General features: G+C 35.4%; 1 protein-coding gene across 4 annotated transcripts in view; it reads left to right on the forward strand.

Moving 5' to 3' along the window:
* LOC150109823 (SLIT-ROBO Rho GTPase-activating protein 1-like) overlaps positions 1–19,330 on the forward strand; it is a 564,129-nt gene that overhangs the window by 536,814 nt on the left and 7,985 nt on the right. For all 4 annotated transcript variants that reach the window (XM_090396844.1, XM_090396869.1, XM_090396853.1 and 1 more), the window contains one exon: positions 6,681–6,858. In XM_090396844.1, coding sequence (XP_090252970.1) covers positions 6,681–6,858 — 178 coding nt within the window. The remainder of the gene's footprint in view (positions 1–6,680; positions 6,859–19,330) is intronic.

A 19,330-nucleotide genomic window follows, 5' to 3' on the forward strand; every position in this document is an offset into this window, starting at 1 on the left:
AAATGCCAAACCTCGACAAATTTGGATGCATGAGACTGCCCCAAATTTGGGAAACATACATCAGAAGAACTTCAGCTCAAAGGCCAAGAACACCTAATATAGCCTGCCAGGCCCCCCCCCCCCCCCATCAGGACAAAATGGTAGCTTCGTTTCTCATTTGCTGTTGTGTAGTACTTGCGTGCACTTCTTTATCTTAAGTTCCCATGAAGATGGCAACGTGATGTTGCCGAAATATTGGAAAGTATATATTAAAGTTTGGTTTAATTTATATTTCTAATATACGCTGTCAATTCCCTAAGTATTTAATAATCACGAATGATAAATGCACGTAAACACAAGAAAGATATTTAATTAACTAGATATTTCATAATACATTCTGGATATTTCGTATGTCAAAATAAATTTTACAGCCAAGTAGAAGGAACGGCCATGGGAAGTCCTCTTTCTCCTGCTTTAGCCAACTTTTATTTATAACATTTAGAAAAAGTTCTCTTCTCATCCATTTTCTCTCAACCATCCTTTTGGGTAAGATATATAGATGACATCTTTACTATTTGGCCACATAGCAAAAACTCTTTACCTTCTTTTTTAAACAGTATCAGTTCTTTGCATCATCATATAAAGTTTACTATGGAAATAGAAGAAAACAACCAGTTATCTTTTTTAGACGTTCTCCTCATCCGGTCTCCTTCAAATATTCTTACATCTACAGTATACGGGAAACCAACATTCACAGGTCGTTATATTCTTAACGAATCAGCCCATCATCCATGTCAAAAACAGGAATTATAAAATGCCTCATCAGAAGAGCAAAAACTAATTGTTCTACCTTTGATTATCTACAGAAAGAACTTTCTACTATCCAACAACACATGAAACTCAATGGCTTTTCTCAACATCTTCTCAATTCTTATAATCATCCACAAAACAAAGTTTCAATACGTCGAGTGCCAATTCCTTATATCTCCGGTATTTCAGAACCTATCGCAAGAATTTTAAAGAAATATGATTTAACAGCTACTTATTCACCTATTAACAAATTGTCTTCTCGTTTTCTTCTCCTAAAGACAAACGCTCAACTTTATCGCCTCCTGGAGTTTATCAAATTCTGTGCAACTGTGATCTATCCTATTTTGGACAGACTGGACGTTCTCTTGAAAAAAGAATCCAAGAACATCAATCCTCCATTCTTCACAACAAATGAAAAGTCTGGATTGGCTCAACACGGGATTGAAACTGACCACAACATCCTTTGGTCTAAGGCTCCCCTCTTACATAGATCCCATTATAGGTTTGAACGTTTTTTCAAGGAAAGCGTGGAGGCCATGGTCCATCGTCCCAACCTAAATCGTAATGACAGTATATCTATATCAAAAATCTGGGAAAGTCTAATCAAGATTACTCATTATTTATTTTATTTTTTTTTTATTTTATTATTATTATTATTTTTTTTTTCAATCATGTCTCTACTTCAAAATATTCCGTTTCATACTTAGTGATATAACATTATGCAGCTTGTTCTATTTTAAACGATCTATTGTTAATAGTCTAGCTTGTATTTTTTATAACTGTTCTTGTAATACCACTGAGGATGGTCTGCTATTTCCAGACCGAAATATCTGGTTAATTAAATATCTTTCTTGTGTTTTCGTGCATTTATCATTCAGTCTTATGTCACAAGTATCCTTAAAGCAGCATTTAATAATCATGTTTAACCAGTGTATAAGCCTTTCTAGAAAGAAAGAATATTAGTGGAACTGGAAATGAAAGAATCAGAAGTGTATCAGGTATTGATTAGGTCACATGTTAATAAAGTTGTGAAAATGAAAGACATTACCATGTATTTTTAAGGAATGTCCAAAACAGCTATGCTCTTGAACTGGTTATTTATTGAACATCTTGCAGTGGGAAAGGTTCTTATAGAATAGAATCAGAATTGTGTTGAATTCCATAGGATTCTTTATGATGGTCATGCATAGGTTTGTAAAGGGTAAGTAATCCATTTGCACTTTATGATGAGGTGAGGAATGTGTTGGATAAGGAAGATTCATATATATATACACAGTAAAACCCCAAAGTTACGTGGTAGGTGGGACCAACAAAAAGCACGTCAGTCGAATTCGTGTAACTCGGGGTATAATTTTGCATGTAATTTATATATACAAACATACAATTGGGACCAAAGGTTTACAAAAACACCTATATTTTTTAAGAAATATAACCATAATTGTACTTTTTCGTACATAAAAAAAAGAAAGTTATTTCGATGTCGATGGTTTCATAAAATCTAATAGATTCGTCTGATGGCATAATGTCTTTTTCTTGTCATGCAAAATTTCTTCATAGCAAGCTAATGATTTTTTTATTCCTTGCCTTGTGGCTACAATTCGTTCCTCGTTAGAATCTATGTCCTCCAAAATCTGTAAACCTTTCTTTTATGATTGTTTTTACTGTGGATTCCTGTAGATCAGACTTCTTTGCTAGCTCACAAATTTTCATTCTGCCTTCAAAATCCTTAATAATGTTGAGTTTTGTTTCCAAAGTCAATGTTTTTCTTTTCTTGCTAGCTGTAGAAGAATCGGATTTGCTTCTTTTGGATGACATTATTATTTTTTATGTGATAAAATTTTTATGAAGAACATAACATTAAACAGTCGCAAGGTTTGTAGACTATAAAAATCGTGTATGAATGGGGCCCATGTGAAACACGTCAATGCTTGTTCACAGCATGTGCGACACTGGCGAATGCGGCCGGCGCCTGAAAGATACGACTAGTGGTGAGGCGTGAAGCGGGACAGGAATACGTACATATAAGAAACCGCATAAGTTGGGGTATGACTGTATTTATGTTATTATTATTACAGTGATACCTCGGCTGACGATAATTCGTTCCGGAATCACATTCGTTAGCTGAAACGTGATTTCCCGTAGATTTCTATAGAAAATCGTTTAATTCGTTCTCGATGCTACCTACTATTTAAAGATAAGTTTTATAAAATAGTAAAAAGCACACTATAAAAGAGCAAAAACTCGACAAAGGCTGAGATGAACAGCTACCCAATTAGATGATGGAGAATGGAAAGTAGAATGAAAAACTGACGATCTTTATACTATTATATACACTTTATTAAACTGAAAATATGTACACAACGTTTTTACTATTCTTCCAAATTTTCAAAGTTTATTCAAGGTAATCTCCTCTTCTTCAATAGCTGGCCTCTGTCTCTTTGCTAAAGGAGAAGTCAAAAATCTGTCCAAAGTTGATTGAACTTCTCTTTTTTTTCCAGAATGTTTTTAAAGTGATTCAGACACTTGCTTCAACCAAAACACAAAGTCTGTTCATTTCAGCTTTGTTGGGATGCCACTTTGTAGCCAAAGACTGAAACGCTTCCCACTAGTGCAGCATTTTTTTAATGTCACCTGTTGGCATTCTTCCCTTTTTATTGCTGTCCTCTGCCTCTGATGAGCACCCTTTATCTTCCTTGTCTCTTTCCTGATTCAGTTGATATTTCAACTCTTCAAGATCTTCTGTTGTCAGATCTTTTGAATGTTCTTCAACTAATTCTTCTACATCTTCTTCATTTACTTCCAAATGTAATGCTTTGCCCAAGGAGACTATCTTATCTACAATGTCAGCATTTTCAGTGGCAAGTTCCCCAGCAGCATCTTGAACAATGGAAACAGCACTTTTTTTAATATCAGCAGTTTGGCCATAACTTTTTCCAGGCAGCATTAAATGTTCTAACTGACACTTTGTCCCATGCCATGACAATGACTTGAATAGCATGAAGGATATGATAATGATCCTTCCAGAATTCCCTCAGAGTCAGACTGGTAAATGAAGTTGCATCAAAACATTTTTGGATCATGTATTTTGTATACAATTTCTTAAAGTTTGATATGACCTGTTGGTCCATGGGTTGTAAAATAGTTGTGGTGTTTGCAGGAAGAAATTTTATCTTGATGAAGTTAAATTCTGCCTCCAAATCTTCTTCCAAGCCAGGTGGATGCCCTGGAGCATTGTCCAGAAGAAGCACAGTCTTTTCAGGCAAGTTGTCTTCTCTCAGGTACTTTTTCACCCTCGGCTTAAACACCTCCACGATCCACTCTGTGAATATGCTTCTTGTTACCCATGCCTTGGTGTTTGACTTCCATTAAACACTAAGCATGGGCTTGCAAACATTCTCCTTCTTAAAAATTCTTGGTGTGTCAGAGTGGTAGATCAACACTGGTTTAATTTTGAGATCACCATTTGCATTAGCACAAAATAAAAGAGTTATTCTATCTTTCATAGGTTTATACCCTGGCATACACTTCTCTTCTTTTGTGATGAAAGTTCTTTTGGACATTTGTTTCCAGAACAACCCAGTTTCGTCACAATTAAACACTTGTTCTGGCTTGTATCCATGAATGATGGTCCACTCCTGAAATTCTCTAACAAACTTCTCAGCCTCTTTATTTGCACTGGCTCCTCCATGTCTAATTACACTATGGATCCCTGACCTTCTCTTCAACTTCTCAAACCATCCTCTGCTTCCTTTGAATTCTTCCTCTGCCTCTGCTGTACTGTGTCCTGCCACATTTTTCTTCAAATTTTCATTAATCATTCTGGCTTTGCTGCAGATAATCTCTTAAGTTATAGTGTCACCAGCCATTTGACACTTGTTTATCCAGATCATCAGAAGCTTTTCCATTTCTTCATTCACAGAACTTTTTGGGATTGAGAGGCCAAGGTCTTCACACCAGCTGCAACTGAAGCTGCCTTAAATCTCCTCCTCCTCCTTGAAAATTGTAGCTATTGATGATGATGACGCTATGCCATGCTTGACTGCTAAATCCGCAATTCTAATCCTCTTTCATATGCTGAAATTCTTTCTTTTGCTCAATTGTGAGCAACTTTCTGCTTCCCTTAGGTTTGTTGCTTACTTATTTTGGACCCATTGTCAAGAAAATTTTTTCTGAAAAATATAAAAGAAATATGACATATAGCATATTATTTATTTAATTAGATAAGAATAGAATTTACTAATTATAAATTAATCCCCCATAGTAGAATTTAGCCAAGTAAAGAATAAATGCTATCACACTTACCTCTTGCATTCACAGCCACACGGAGCATGCACCATACTGACATTGGTATGAGGCATCTCACTTCTTGCTGTCTCATACGTAAACAACCCGGTCAGGTTGGTGGGTCTCCCCTATGTGATGTCGTCAGCTCATTTCGTTGTCACACACATACAGATGGAAAAGATAAGTTCCTGGAATGACCCGACCATTCATGTTTGCTATTTTATGTTAGCACGCGCATCCACTAAAAACATTCACTTTCCAAGTCCGAAAAACAGCGGGGAAAAAAATCTTTGTTAGCAGGGTCACTCGTTAGCGAGGTATCACTGTATTATTATTATTACATAACACCTCCAGGGAGTTCATGGAGGTCTACACCAACGCCATCTATCGCTGACCAGCACTAGTATTTTCACAGACAATCAAACATCCATTCCCATGGTGGGATTCGAACTCTCAGCCTTTTAACGGGAGAGCAGATGCGCTAACCACTCGGCCAGCCAGGCTGGCATATATATAGTAGTATTCTTGAACTTGCAAAAAAAATTTGATGGATTACTTAATAATAGATTAGCATACAAGCTTCAGAAGATGGGAATGGATAACAATTGATTAGATAAATTGGTTCTCTGAACAATATCAATACATTATGTATGATCAAGCAATGTCTCAGAAGAGGAAAGTTACCATTAGTATGATGTAGGGATCTGTTCTTAGGCCTTGCTATGTAACTGATTTGTTAATGATATTCCATGTGAATTGACTTGGAATGTTTAGTTGTTGATGATGCAAAGTTGGGAAGAATTATAAACAGCATCAGTGGGATTGTAGTTTTAATATTGATATTTGCAAGGTGTTGCACTCTGGAGTGCAGAAGTATAAGGCTGTGTACTGTATTGATGGAAATATGCTTCAGGAAGTGATGAGGTTAAAGATCTTGAGGTGATGGTTGACAGTAGACTGAAAGTTAAAGGAACACCTTGCAAATATGATTAAAAGTATATCAACAAATAGGTTGTGCCACTGTATAAAGCATTGGTCAGATCACACTTGAACTGTTACTGTTCTGCTCAGCATAGTCACTCAGATTCATTGTGTTGTGAAAAGGATTCAGAGATGAGTGATCAAAGTGATATCTGGTTGTGAATATTGGTTATGAAGAGAAAAGTTAAAGACGTGCAAATTGGAGTTTGGCGAATAGGCAGAAAAGAGGTCATATGATACATATTTCAATTACTGAGAGGATGTTATTAGATTACTATAGAGAAGATTATAAAATGAATAAAAGGTAAGAGGGGATATGTAATGATGGGGTGAAGAAGGTAAAGTGGAACACATTAGCAGAATGCATTATTAATGCTGGATTAAACCTTAAAATTGCTAACGATTTTAAGATTTAATGTGATATGTTATGGGTTGAATGAATCTGCTGACTCTGGAGATTGATGATGATAAGCTTTCTATGTAGTTTTCTGTGAGGATGTTAGTCTTTCATCACTCTATTCATTACATTTAAAAATTAGTTTTACATACAGAGTCCAGTTGGTTTTTAATATTTGATATTCTTAAATATTGGATATTTTCACAGAAATTTAAATTTTTTCTTCCAGAAGAAGTTTTAGAAGCATTAGCTCAATTTGACTTTGCTGCCCGCTCACAAAGAGAGTTATCGTTCAAACGAGGGGATACTCTACTTCTTCATAGTCAAGTATCCAATGACTGGTGGAAAGGAAGTTTTAATGGCCAAGATGGACTGATTCCTGATAAATATATCCTCTTGAAAATAAGGTAATTTTTGACAAAGAAAATTGCAAGAACGTTTAAATGGCTTTCTTAAATATTGTTTGTAAAGCATTTTTGTGTTCTAAATAATCTTGTTATGAATATTGCATGGGTACTTCCATGGAGTAGTCCAAAAACTCATTGCATCTAACCCACAACATCTGTTATACTTCTCCTTGAACTCTTTGGCTCATAAAGAACTCACAGCAGACCTTGGCAGTTCATTTCACTCATTCACCAAATCAAAAAATCCTTTGCATCAATCCAATGCAAAGTCACTTAAATGTCCCTAACATAATTCCTGTTTTCCAATGATTGATCAACTTTTGCCCCTCACAAACCCTCATGGGGAACATTCCACAGCCCACTACTTACTCATTCCCAAGAATCCAGCATAACCAGATCTATGCACTTTAATCTGGATGTGACTGTACCAAGGTCATAAAGGGGAATTGATAACTTCCTTATTTCTGCTTGTTAGGATGTTTTTCAATAGCCAGATAATCCTACGAGTTACCTTGAGTTCCTTAGCGGTATGTCCCCTGAACTTCAAATCTACATGCCCCTTACCCAAATCCCTAGCTTCAGTTTTCTGGAGTACTTTTCTGTCATTGTGGTATATCATTTGTAACGTTTTCATCCCGTAACTTTGCATTTTTTTATTATTACATGGATATCTTGATAGTCCAAAGACTCGTCATGGGAGGCCCAAACTTACCACAGTACCTATTATAAGTTGCGTGATAAAATTAGAAAAATATTTGAAGAAAAAAAAAAAATTGTAACTTGTGCAGTTTGTGATAAAGGAAGGCAACATTTGGTATAGTGGTATTCAACCATGAAATAAGGAGAGAGCAAGAAACATCAGACGAGCATATAGGATATTATATACAGTGTTCAAGAATTTTCAAAAAAGGTCACTCAGTATGGCATATTATCCCTCTCTCTCTCTCTCTCTCTCTCTAACAATTGAACAGGTCTGGAGTAGTGGACCATGCTCAATATAAAATTGTTTAAGATTCTGTGGCAACAGATAGCATTTGTCCACTAGAATAGCAGACTTCTTGTTGCATTTCTCCTGTTTACTAGTGTTTGCAGTCCACATACTCTGTCTTTCCTATAATGTACATTCAATAATTCCAATATCATCTTTGTGATTCTTTGCACTCTTTCGACAATTTTAATACTTCTTTGGAAAGCAGGAGATCAAATCTGTGCAAAGTCCAGATGCATTTAAATCAAGGTCTTGTAAAGAGGTCAAATTACTTCTTTATCATTGTTTAAGCATGATTATCCTCTAAGTTGTTTTTGCAACTTTTGCTATGTGACCCTTGAACTTCAAATTCCTGTCCACCAGCCTTATCACTTTCTCCAAACATAAGTTCGAACTTATCATACATACATTAAATTGATAGCATTTTTAGAATTTTTATTCATCAAAACTGAATATTACTTGTTCATGTTTTGCTGACTTTATGGCTGGCAGTATCTTCAGGAAGATATTTAACACAAAAAGCAAAAAAAGGTTCTGACAGCTGTTATTTCTATAAATTGAAAAACACTAGATTAATAGTTTAATCATATGTATCATTAGGCACATCATGCGCTGTCTATACATTGCAAGCTATGTATGTGACTGCTGGCATAAGAGAGAGGTTGCAAATGTTACATACACTAATTAATGACCTCCAAATATCACGAAATATAAGTTCTTGGTTTCTATTTATGAGGTTGTGCTGAAAAGTTAATAATTCTTTCATGCTGATAATCACCATGAAAGAATTGAAATAGAGCCATGTAACTTGCACTTTATTTCACATTTTCTCCAGTAAGTATTATACATTTGTTACAACAATGCTGCATCATTTGCAATTCTCTGAGAAAAAGTATTCCCTTGTTGTACAAACCAGTCCTCAGCTGCAGATATGACTACGTTATCTATGGTAAATTTTGTTCCTTTCACGTGTTTTTTTAAATTTGGGAATAGAGAATAGCTGGATGGGGCTAATTCTGGCATATAGAGACAGACATTGAAAGCCCAAGTTGTGTGTTGTCTGTTAGGTTTCATGAGCAGGTGCATTGTACTGCAAAAGTAGCATGTCTCTGCATAGTTTCCTGCAATAATTTTCCTTCAATTCCTTGAGAGCTGTTGAATATACTCTCTATTACAGTTTCACTTTTTTGAGATACTTGGTAAGGTGATTTGTGCTATGAGTATGCTTCTTTCTTTTCTCTCTTATTTCAAATATCTCATAGATGTTCCTTTTTATGGATTTCAAACCATCTCCCTGTTTGACTCGCCTACTTTGAAAGGCATTAACTGGTTTGACGGCTATTCTGATTGGCCAATTTTAATAATTGAGTTTACACACACACTGTATGTGGCCAACATATTGTAAGGAGACCATGCCTTTTGATTAATTTTTAATCAAAAGGCATGGAATGCTTCATTAGAAAATAACAGTTTCTTTAGTAACTTCTTTGAGTAGCCATTTTGGAAGATTTTCTTCTTTCTTCTTCTTTTCTTTTATTCTTTTAAAAATTGAGACATGAGAGAAAGAATTCATCACAGAATGTTATTACCAGAATCACTTAGTTTTAAATTTAAATGTCTTTATTTGTAAAATTTTTGGCTAAGTTTCATAGACATTGTTAATACAGTTATAAGAAAACACAAAAAAGAGAACAACAGTTCAGTTGAAAGTACTTGGTATTATGTGCACTATTGGCAGCAGGAGACTAGCTCCATCTGCATTAATGGATATTCAAAATAAATTACAATAAAAATAATTTAGTTAAAAATTATTTTTAAATATAATCAAAAAATTAATTATAAATTAAGGAACACACGAATGGTGAGTGTTAGTATAACTTTCCAAAATTGAGAGTTTTAGTCAGATGGAGGTATTCTTCTGTAGCTAATACCATCATGCTTTGAATTGAGTTCTCTTTTTTGTGTTTTCATATAATTGCATTGACAATAGCTATGAAACTTGCTGAAAATTTTACAAATAAAGACATTTAGATTTTAAATGTAAGTGATTCTGGTAATAATCTTTATGATGAATTCTTCCTCTTCTGTCTCGATTTTTAAAAGAATTCATTTGCTTTACAGAGCATAATTTTAAGTTAACATCTATGTTAGGAAAGAATCTATTAAATAGAGTAATATAAATAGATTAATTTTTCTAAAACATTACAGGAGAGCTTAGTTGATTCCAACTTGTGCAAAATTAAAGAAGTTTTTCATTACTAATTAATCAGATCCAAGAAACATCGAAACTGTTATTTTTCTCAATTGCAGTATTGATTCTATTATGACTGAAATCTATTGAAGACTTTGATACTGTTTACAAGATTTATTTGGACTCAGCGAGTAATGTTTTTTGTCAGTTAAACAGTGTCATACTCAGAAGTTTGAATTTCTGTTGAATAACAAAAATATGTGTAATCTTCACTAAAAATCGTGCCTAAGTACCTGAAATGTTTTACTTGTTCTATAGGTTCTCCATACACAACGCAGTTGATATTTTCATTGCCTTTGTCTTTTTAATGCTGACCTTCATACCATATCTATTACAACAGTTATTCACTTTAGTCAGGGAATCTTGCAGACTTGTAGCAGATTTATTTGGAAGTATAATATCATCTGCATGAAGCAAAGAGCTGAGATTAACATCTCCAATTTTGATATCAGGTTTAATACCCAACAGGGTGCACCCTGTTGGGTATCTACTTGGATACTGAACGAACAAGGATGGGCTGGCAATTTGGGATTTAGCCGACCAAATTGTATTCTTATTGGTTAAACCAAAATAAAAAATGATGGTACGACATGACAAAATTTCATGCCGGCTGGGGCATCGCAAACAAGGCCCCCGTTGTTTTCGCCAGGGAACCAGGGCAAACAGCGAAAAGTCAACTACTGGAACAAATCTGAAAACAAACCCCAACTCAACATCACCAGAGTTAAAGATCAGTACTATCAACGTAAGAAGCCTGAATGGCAAAGAAATGGAGCTAGCTGAGGAATTAGATAAGTACCAGATCGACATAATAGGGGTGACTGAAACAAAAAAAAGACCAAAACTGGTGAGATCTTTCTGAGCAATAAATACAAATTGTTATATTCAAGCAATGACAATCAAGGAAAAGGAGTAGCCATAGTATTCAACACATAATACGAAGCTAATCTTCTTGAATGGCAGTCAGTCTCAAGTAGGGTAATGTGGTCAAATATGAGAATGGGGAACTGGACAATGAGACTTATTTGTGCCTATGGTCCCACAGAAGGTTCTACTAAGGTAGAAGTGGAGGAATTTTTTGAGGCTTTAGAAAAAGCAACTGATCTAAATATCAGTTGGGGATCTAAATAGCAGAGTAGGAAATGATTGTGAGACATACAAAAATATTTTGGGAAAATTTGGAGAAAAGAGCAAAGCTAATAATAATGGCAAATATCTGTTGGATTTCTGCTCAGGACATGGACTGGTTATTACTAACACCATGTTCCAACATAAAAATGTGCACAAATTCACATGGAGAGAAGAGGCAAGGAATAAGAAAAGTCTCATTGACTATGTTATTGTTGATAGTGATGTTTTCTCCCTGGTGCAGGACACCAGAGTGTATAGAGGATTTGAAATTGGAAGTGATCACTATTTAGTCTTCAGCAGGATAAAATTGAATTTCATATTGAAAAGAATAACATGTAAAAAAGTTTTAAAGCGAATAAAAGTTGAGCAGCTCTTAGATGTGAACTGTAGACTAAAATACACAAAGATTATTGAAGAAAAAATGAGAGTTTGAGAACAAGAATCAAACCTTGGAGATTCAGTGGCAAACTCTGAAGAAAACATTGATTGATTCTGCCAGAGAGGCATGTGGTGAGGTTGTCTGCAAGGATAAAAAAATCAGAACTCCCTGGTGGACACAAGAAGTTAAACAGGCAGTGAAGGAAAAGAAGAAAGCATAAAAAGAAGAAAGCATATCAAAAGTTCCTGGCAAATAAGTCAGCTTTTACTCTTAGAGAATACAGAGACAAATGTAAGAAAGCTAAACAGTGTGTAAAACTAGCTAAACAAAAGTCATGGGAGGACTTTGGCAAGAATATAGAAAATAAATATCAAGAAGGTGGCAAAATATTCTGGAGGTTGTTGAAGAAGCTTAGGAATGGAGGAAAGAGTGCTGTAAAAGGAGTTAGAGATGATAAAGGTGACATGAAAACAGGAGAAAAAGATATCCTTGAAGTATGGAGTAATTACTTTGAAAAACTGCTAAATGAAACAAGCAGTGATGACAGCACAGTGATTAAAAACACTGACCAGGCATGCAGTCAGGATTACATATCCATACTTGAAGTAGAAAAAGCCATCAAAGGCTTGAAATGTGGAAAGGCAGCAGGAGTAGATGATATTCGACCAGAAATGCTGAAGTATGGTGGTATAAGAGTCTTACAGTGGCTGCACTTCATATTTCAGAAAGCCTGGACAGAGGGACGAATTCCCGATGATTGGAGTAGAGCTCTCATAGTACCCATATATAAAAAGGGAAATAAAACTGAATGTGAGAATTACAGAGGTATTTCCCTACTGAGTGTTCCTGGCAAGATCTATGCAAGTATACTTGAGAAACGGTTGAGAAGAATTGTGGAAGAAAAGCTTGGTGAAGAACAAGCTGGATTCAGGCCAAATAGAGGCTGTCAGGATCAGATCTTCACTTTACGACAAATAGTCGAGAAAGCATGGGAATATAACAAAGATCTGTATTTAAGTTTTGTCGATTTGGAAAATGCATATGACAAGGTGCCAAGATAGAAGCTATTCAATACGCTGCAGTTATATGGTGTCAATGGGGCATTATATCAAGCAATACTTAGTCTTTATTTGAGTTGTAAGTCAGCAGTTAGAATTGAAGGAAGTACAGGAAGATGGTTTAATGTTAAATCTGGTGTGAGACAAGGATGTACATTATCCCCTCTGTTATTCATTATCTATATGGATCACATTATGAAGGAATGTGGTATTAAACCTGATATCAAAATTGGAGATGTTAATGTCAGCTCTTTGCTTTATGCGGATGATGTTATACTTCTAAATAAATACGCTACAAGTCTGCAAGATTCTCTGACTAAGTTGAATAGCTGTTGTAATAGATATGGTAGGAAGGTCAGCAATAAAAAGACAAAGACAATGAAAATAGGCAGAATCATTGAAAATGTCAACTGTGTTGTGAATGGAGAACCTGTGGAACAAGTAAAACATTTTAGCTACTTAGGCACAATTTTTACTGAAAATGGTAAATTAAATATAGAAATAGACAACAGAATCAGCAAAGCTGGTATGGTGGGAAGTCAATTGAATAAATTCATATGGAATAAGAAAGAAATTAGTCAGAACACTAAATTAGCTGTATACAAGACAGTGTTCAAACAAGTTTTAACTTATGGATCTGAGAGCTGGGTCAGAAGTAAAACACTTGACCAAAGACTAGAGACCGCAGATATGAGAGTCCTGAGAAAGATTAGAGGTGTGAACAGATGGCATCAATGGCAATATCATATTAAAAACGAGGATATTAGGAAAGAACTTGACATTGCGATCATCCAGGAATGTGTTAGCAGAGCTAATCTCAGGAGGTATGGTCACTTAAATAGAATGGGAGAGGAAAGATTAGCAAAACAAGTGTTCTCTGCCAGGTTGGCAGGAAAACGACCCAGAGGAAGACCAAGATATAGGTGGATTGATACGGTACAAAGTGCCTTAGACGATAGAAATATAAGATCTGATAATGTTGGAGTCTTGACAAGTAACAGACTGATTTGGAGGAAAATTGTAGATAGGAAGTTAGTAATGATGTAATTTTTTCATGTAGTACTGTCATATCCTGTACACCCCTTGAGGGTACATTGGCAGGAATTTGATGATGATGATGACTAAATTAGCTGTATACAAGACAGTGTTCACCGCATATATGAGAGCTCTGAGAAAGATTATAGGCGTGAACAGATGGCATCAATGGCAATATCATATTAAAAACGAGGATATTAGGAAAGAACTTGACATTGTCAGCATCCAGGAATGCGTTAGCAGAGCTAATCTCAGGTGGTATGGTCACCTAAACAGAATGGGCGAGGAAAGATTAGCAAAACAAATGTTCTCTGCCAGGTTGGCAGCAAAACGACCCAGAGGAAGACTAAGATATAGGTGGATTGATACGGTTCAAAGTGCCTTAGACGATAGAAATATAAGATCTGATAATGTTGGAGTCTTGACAAGTAACAGACTGATTTGGAGGAAAATTGTAGATAGGAAGTTAGTAATAATATAATTTTTTTTCATGTAGTACTATCATATCCTGTACGCCCCTTGTAGGTACATGGCAGGAATTTGATGATGATGATGGTTTAATACCACTTTCCTTCATAATGTGATCCATATAGATAATGAATAACAGAGGGGATAATGTACATAGATTTAATATTAAACCACCTTCCTGTACTTCCTTCAATTCTAACTGCTGACTTAACTCAAATAAATACTAAGTATTGCTTGATATAATGCCTATTGACACCATATAACTGTAGCATTTTGAATAACTTCTCTCTTGGCACCTTGTCATATGCTTTTTCAAGATCTACAAAACTTAAATTTTTAAATACAGATCTTTGTTATATTCCTATGATTTCTCAACTATCTGTCATAAAGTGAAAATCTGATCCTGACAACCTCTATTTGGCCTGAATCCAGCTTGTTCTTCACCTTGCTTCTTTTCCACAATCCTCCTCAACCGTTTCTCAAGTATACTTGCATCTCAAGTATATCTTACCAGGAATACTCAGTAATGAAATGCCTCTGTAATTCTCACATTCAGTTTTATTTCCCTTTTTATATATGGGTACTATGAGAGCTGTATTCCAATCATCTGGAATTCGTTTCTCTGTCCAGGCTTTCTGTATACTATGCAGTGCACCCACTGTTTGACTTTTATACCTCCATACTTTAGCATTTCTGATCAAATATCATCTACTCCTGCTGCCTTTCCACATTTCAGTCTTTTGATGGCTTTTTCTACTTTAAGTATGGATATGTATTCCTGACTGTGCCTGGCCAGTGTTTTTTTACCACTTGCTGTCATCACTGCTTGTTTCATTTAGCAGTTTTTCAAAGTAATTATTCCATACTTCAAGGATATCTTTTTCTCCTGTTTTCATGTCACCTTTATCATCTCTAATTCCTTTTACAGCACTCTTTCCTCTATTTCTGAATTTCTTCGACAACCTCCAGAATATCTTGATATTTATTTTCTATGTTCTTTCCCATGACTTTTGTTTAGCCAGTTTTTAAAGTGTTTAGCTTTTTTACATTTGTCTCTGTTTTCTCTAAGAGCACAAGCTGACTTATTTGCCTGGAACTTTTGATATGCTTTCTTCTTTTCCTTCACTGCTTCTTTAACTTCCTGTGTCCACCATGGAGTTCTGATTTTTCTATCCTTGCATACAACCTCACCACATGCCTCTCTGGCAGAATCAATCAGTATTTTTTTCAGGGCTTGCCACTGAATCTCCAAGATTTGGTTCCTGCTCTCAAACTCTTTGTTTGTTTGTTTTTAATAATATTTGTGTATTTTAGTCTACAGTTTACATCTGAGAGCTGCTCAACTTTTATTCTCTTTAAAACTTTCTTACATGTTCTTCTTTTTAATATGAAATTCAATTTTATCCTGCTCAAGACTAAATAGTAATCACTTCCAATTTCAGATCCTCTGCACACACTGGTGTCCTTCACCAGTGGGAAAACATCAATTTCAACAATTACATAGTCAATGAGACGTTGCTTATTATTCCTCTTCTCTCCATGTGAATTTGTGCACATTTTTATGTTTGGAACATTGTGTTAGTAATAACCAGTCCATGTCCTGAGCAAAAAACCAACAGGTATTTGCTAGTATTATTAGCTTTGCTCTTTTCTCCAAATTTTCCCAAAATATTTTTTGTATGTCTGACAATCATTTCCTACTCTGCTATTTAGATCCTAACAAGGACCAACTTTTCCTTTTTCATTGTGTCAGTTGCTTTCTCTAAAACCTCCAAAAATTTCTCTACTTCTACCTTAGTTGAACCTTCTGTGGGACCATAGGCACAAATAAGTCTCATTGTCCAGTTCCCCATTCTCATATTTGCTCACATCACTCTACTTGAATCTGCCTGCCATTCAAGATTAGCCTCGTATTTAGCGTTGAATACTATGGCTACTCCTTCTTTACCTTGATTGTCATTGCCTGAATATAACATTTTGTCAAAATAGGAAGTAGTTCATCCATAAAGATATCATCCAGAACTGCCAATCCTTGAATGGCCGTAAGATGTGTATAGCTATCACTGTCATCTATATGTTCCTGGAAGATCTTTAAGAGCACATCCCTATTCTGAAGCATTTCTGCATCCCGAGACTTCAAAAGCTGCTTCAGTGTGATAGGTGCATGTCCTTGAAGTGCTACTGAAGGAGCCCTCAGATTTTCTAGTGCTTCCTAATAACATGATAATACTGAATTCTTGATATCCTTAGAACCAGTGATATCACGAACATTGTCTAACTGTACACTTTTCTTACATGCATTACTAATACCACTTGAAGCAATTTCTTTTTCTTCTTTCAGAGAAACCTGATTTTTGCAATTTTTGTTATTTAGTCTATTGAAATTAATTTTGTCAGGAGTGTTTTCTTGCTGCACTGTCATCTTTAAATCATTAAACACGAGAATAATGTATATCCAGTTGAAGAGCATTTAAAGCAAGAGATGACAGTGCAGCAAGAAAACGCTCCTGACAAAATTAATTTCAATAGACTAAATAACAAAAACTGCAAAAATCAGGTTTCTCTGAAAGAAGAAAAAGAAATTGCTTCAAGTGGTATTAGTAATGCTTGTAAGAAAAGTGTACAGTTAGACAATGTTCGTGATATCACTGGTTCTGAGGATATCAAGAATTCAGTATTATCATGTTATCAGGAAGCACCAGAAAATCTGAGGGCTCCTTCAGTAACACTTCAAGGACATGCACTTATCACACTGAAGCAGCTTTTGCATTCTCGGGATGCAGAAACGCTTCAGAATAAGATGTGCTCTTAATGATCTTCCAGGGACATATAGATGACAGTGATAGCTATATATATATATATATCTTTACGGATGAACTACTTCCTATTTTGACAAAAGAGTTCATGAATCCAAATTATTCTGTAGAAAAAAAGATAAAAATAGGATAACAGTTTGTGTTTATTGCTCAGAGAGATCTCACCAGTTTTTATCATTTTTGTTTCTGTCATCCCTATTATGTCGATTTGGAACTTATCCAGTTCCTCAGCTAGCTCCATTTCTTTGCCATTCAGGCTTCTTAAGTTGATAGTACTGATCTTGAACTCTGGTGATGTTCAGTTGGGGTAAGTTTTAGGATTTGTTCCAGTAGCTGACTTTTTGCTGTTTGTCCTGGTTCTCTGGCGAAAACAACGGGGGCCTTGTTTAACCGGCGAATGCCCCAGTCGGCGTGAAATTCTGTCATGATGTACCATCATTTGAAATATTGGTTTAAGTAAATAAGAATACAATTTGATCGACTAAATACCAAATTGCCAGCCCATTCTTGTCCGTTCTGTATCGAGGTAGATACCTAACAGGGTGCACCACGGGAAGGTGAGGATCGGACATTAGGTCAGAAGCCCTGGTCAGTTCTCTGCATTCCTTTGAAAGCTATGTGGAGGTCTCCTCTCAGTTATAAAGCTTTGACCCTTAGGCACTCCTTATTTATTTATTTTTTTTTATATATATACATGTAAAATAAATTTATGCTACTTAATCAACTATGTGTTTCATACATAATTTGTTGTTTATATTCTAAAAACATTATCACACTATGAAATAAGAAATATTAGTAATTTAGTTTTCTTTTCCTGCTAGCAAAATGAGTACTGGCACCTATTGTGTTTAAAAAAAAAAAAAAAAAAACACTAATTAAGACCATCTTCTAACATAAAGATGTGCACAGATTCACTTGGAGAGAAGATATAAAAAATAAGAAAAGTGTTAATAGAAAGGGGGATGGTAAATCCCTTTATGTTTTTATAGCCAGGTACGAAACTTTAGATTGAAATCCAAGGAGTTTCATGCCGAAAAAACTATCGGCGAGCTCAAGTGTAAATGATCACTTGGGTAGTACAACATCAGGGCAACTCCATGCAAAGGTTGAGCAAGATCCGTCACTAACTTTAATATTCTCTCATAATGTAAAACCCAGTGCTCCTAAGAGATATATATATATATTGTTTTACATTATGAGAAGATTCCTTGGATTTCGATCCATGTTTCGTACCCGGCTATAAAAACATAAAGGGATTTACCATCCCCCTTTCTATTAACATATTTATTGTTAATTACTAATTTAAAATAGCCTTTCAGCTTATTAAATTAGTAATTAACAATAAATATAGGAGTACACCACTCGGCAATTCGATAGTAGAGGTATGTAAGTTCGTGTTCACTTAAAACTTTGATATTCCAGGTCTACCTACTCACTGATGAGACCTCAAAAAAGGTTGAAATCAGTCTGGGTAGTGACCTCTTCTCATAATGTAAAACAATATATATACATCTCTTAGGAGCTGGGTTTTACATTATGAGAGAATATTAAAGTTAGTGACTGAGCTTGCTCCACCTTTGCATAGAGTTTCCCTGGTGTTGTACTACCCAAATGATCATTTACGCTTGGGCTCGCCGATAGTTTTTTCGGCATGAAACTCCTTGGATTTCGATCTGAGTTTCATACCAGCTATGAAAACATAAAGGGATTTACCATCCCCATTTCTATTAACACATTCGCCGGTAAAATAGCCTTTCGGCTTATTAAATTAGTAAGAAAAGTGTTATTGTTGATATCACACTGATTCAGACAAGAGTATATAGTGAATTTGAATATACAGTCATACCCCGACTTACGCAAATCCGGAGTTACGTGGTTTCTTATATGTACGTATTCCTGTCCTGCTTCACACCTCACCACTAGTCGTATCTTTCAGGTGCCAGCCACATTCGCCAGTGTCGCACATGCTGTGAACAAGCGCTGACGTGTTTCGCACGGGCTCCATTCATACATGATTTTTATAGTCTACAAATCTTGCGACTGTTTAATGTTATGCTCTTCATAAAAATTTTATCACATAAAAAATAATAATGTCATCCAAAAGAAGCAAGTCCGATTCTTCTACTGCTAGCAAGAAAAAAAAAAACATTGACTTTGGAAACAAAACTCAACATTATTAAGGATTTTGAAGGTGGAATGAAAATTTGTGAGCCAGCAAAGAAGTTCGATCTACAGGAATCCACAATAAGAACAATCATAAAAGAAAGGTTTACAGATTTTGGAGGACATAGATTCTAACGAGGAAAGAATTGTAGCCACAAGGCAAGGAATAAAAAAAATCATTAG

The sequence above is a fragment of the Typopeltis vanoorti genome, chromosome 1, assembly GCF_054136105.1.
Source record: "Typopeltis vanoorti isolate ZY-2024b chromosome 1, IOZ_Tvanoo_1.0, whole genome shotgun sequence".
Lineage (NCBI taxonomy): Eukaryota > Metazoa > Arthropoda > Arachnida > Uropygi > Thelyphonidae > Typopeltis > Typopeltis vanoorti.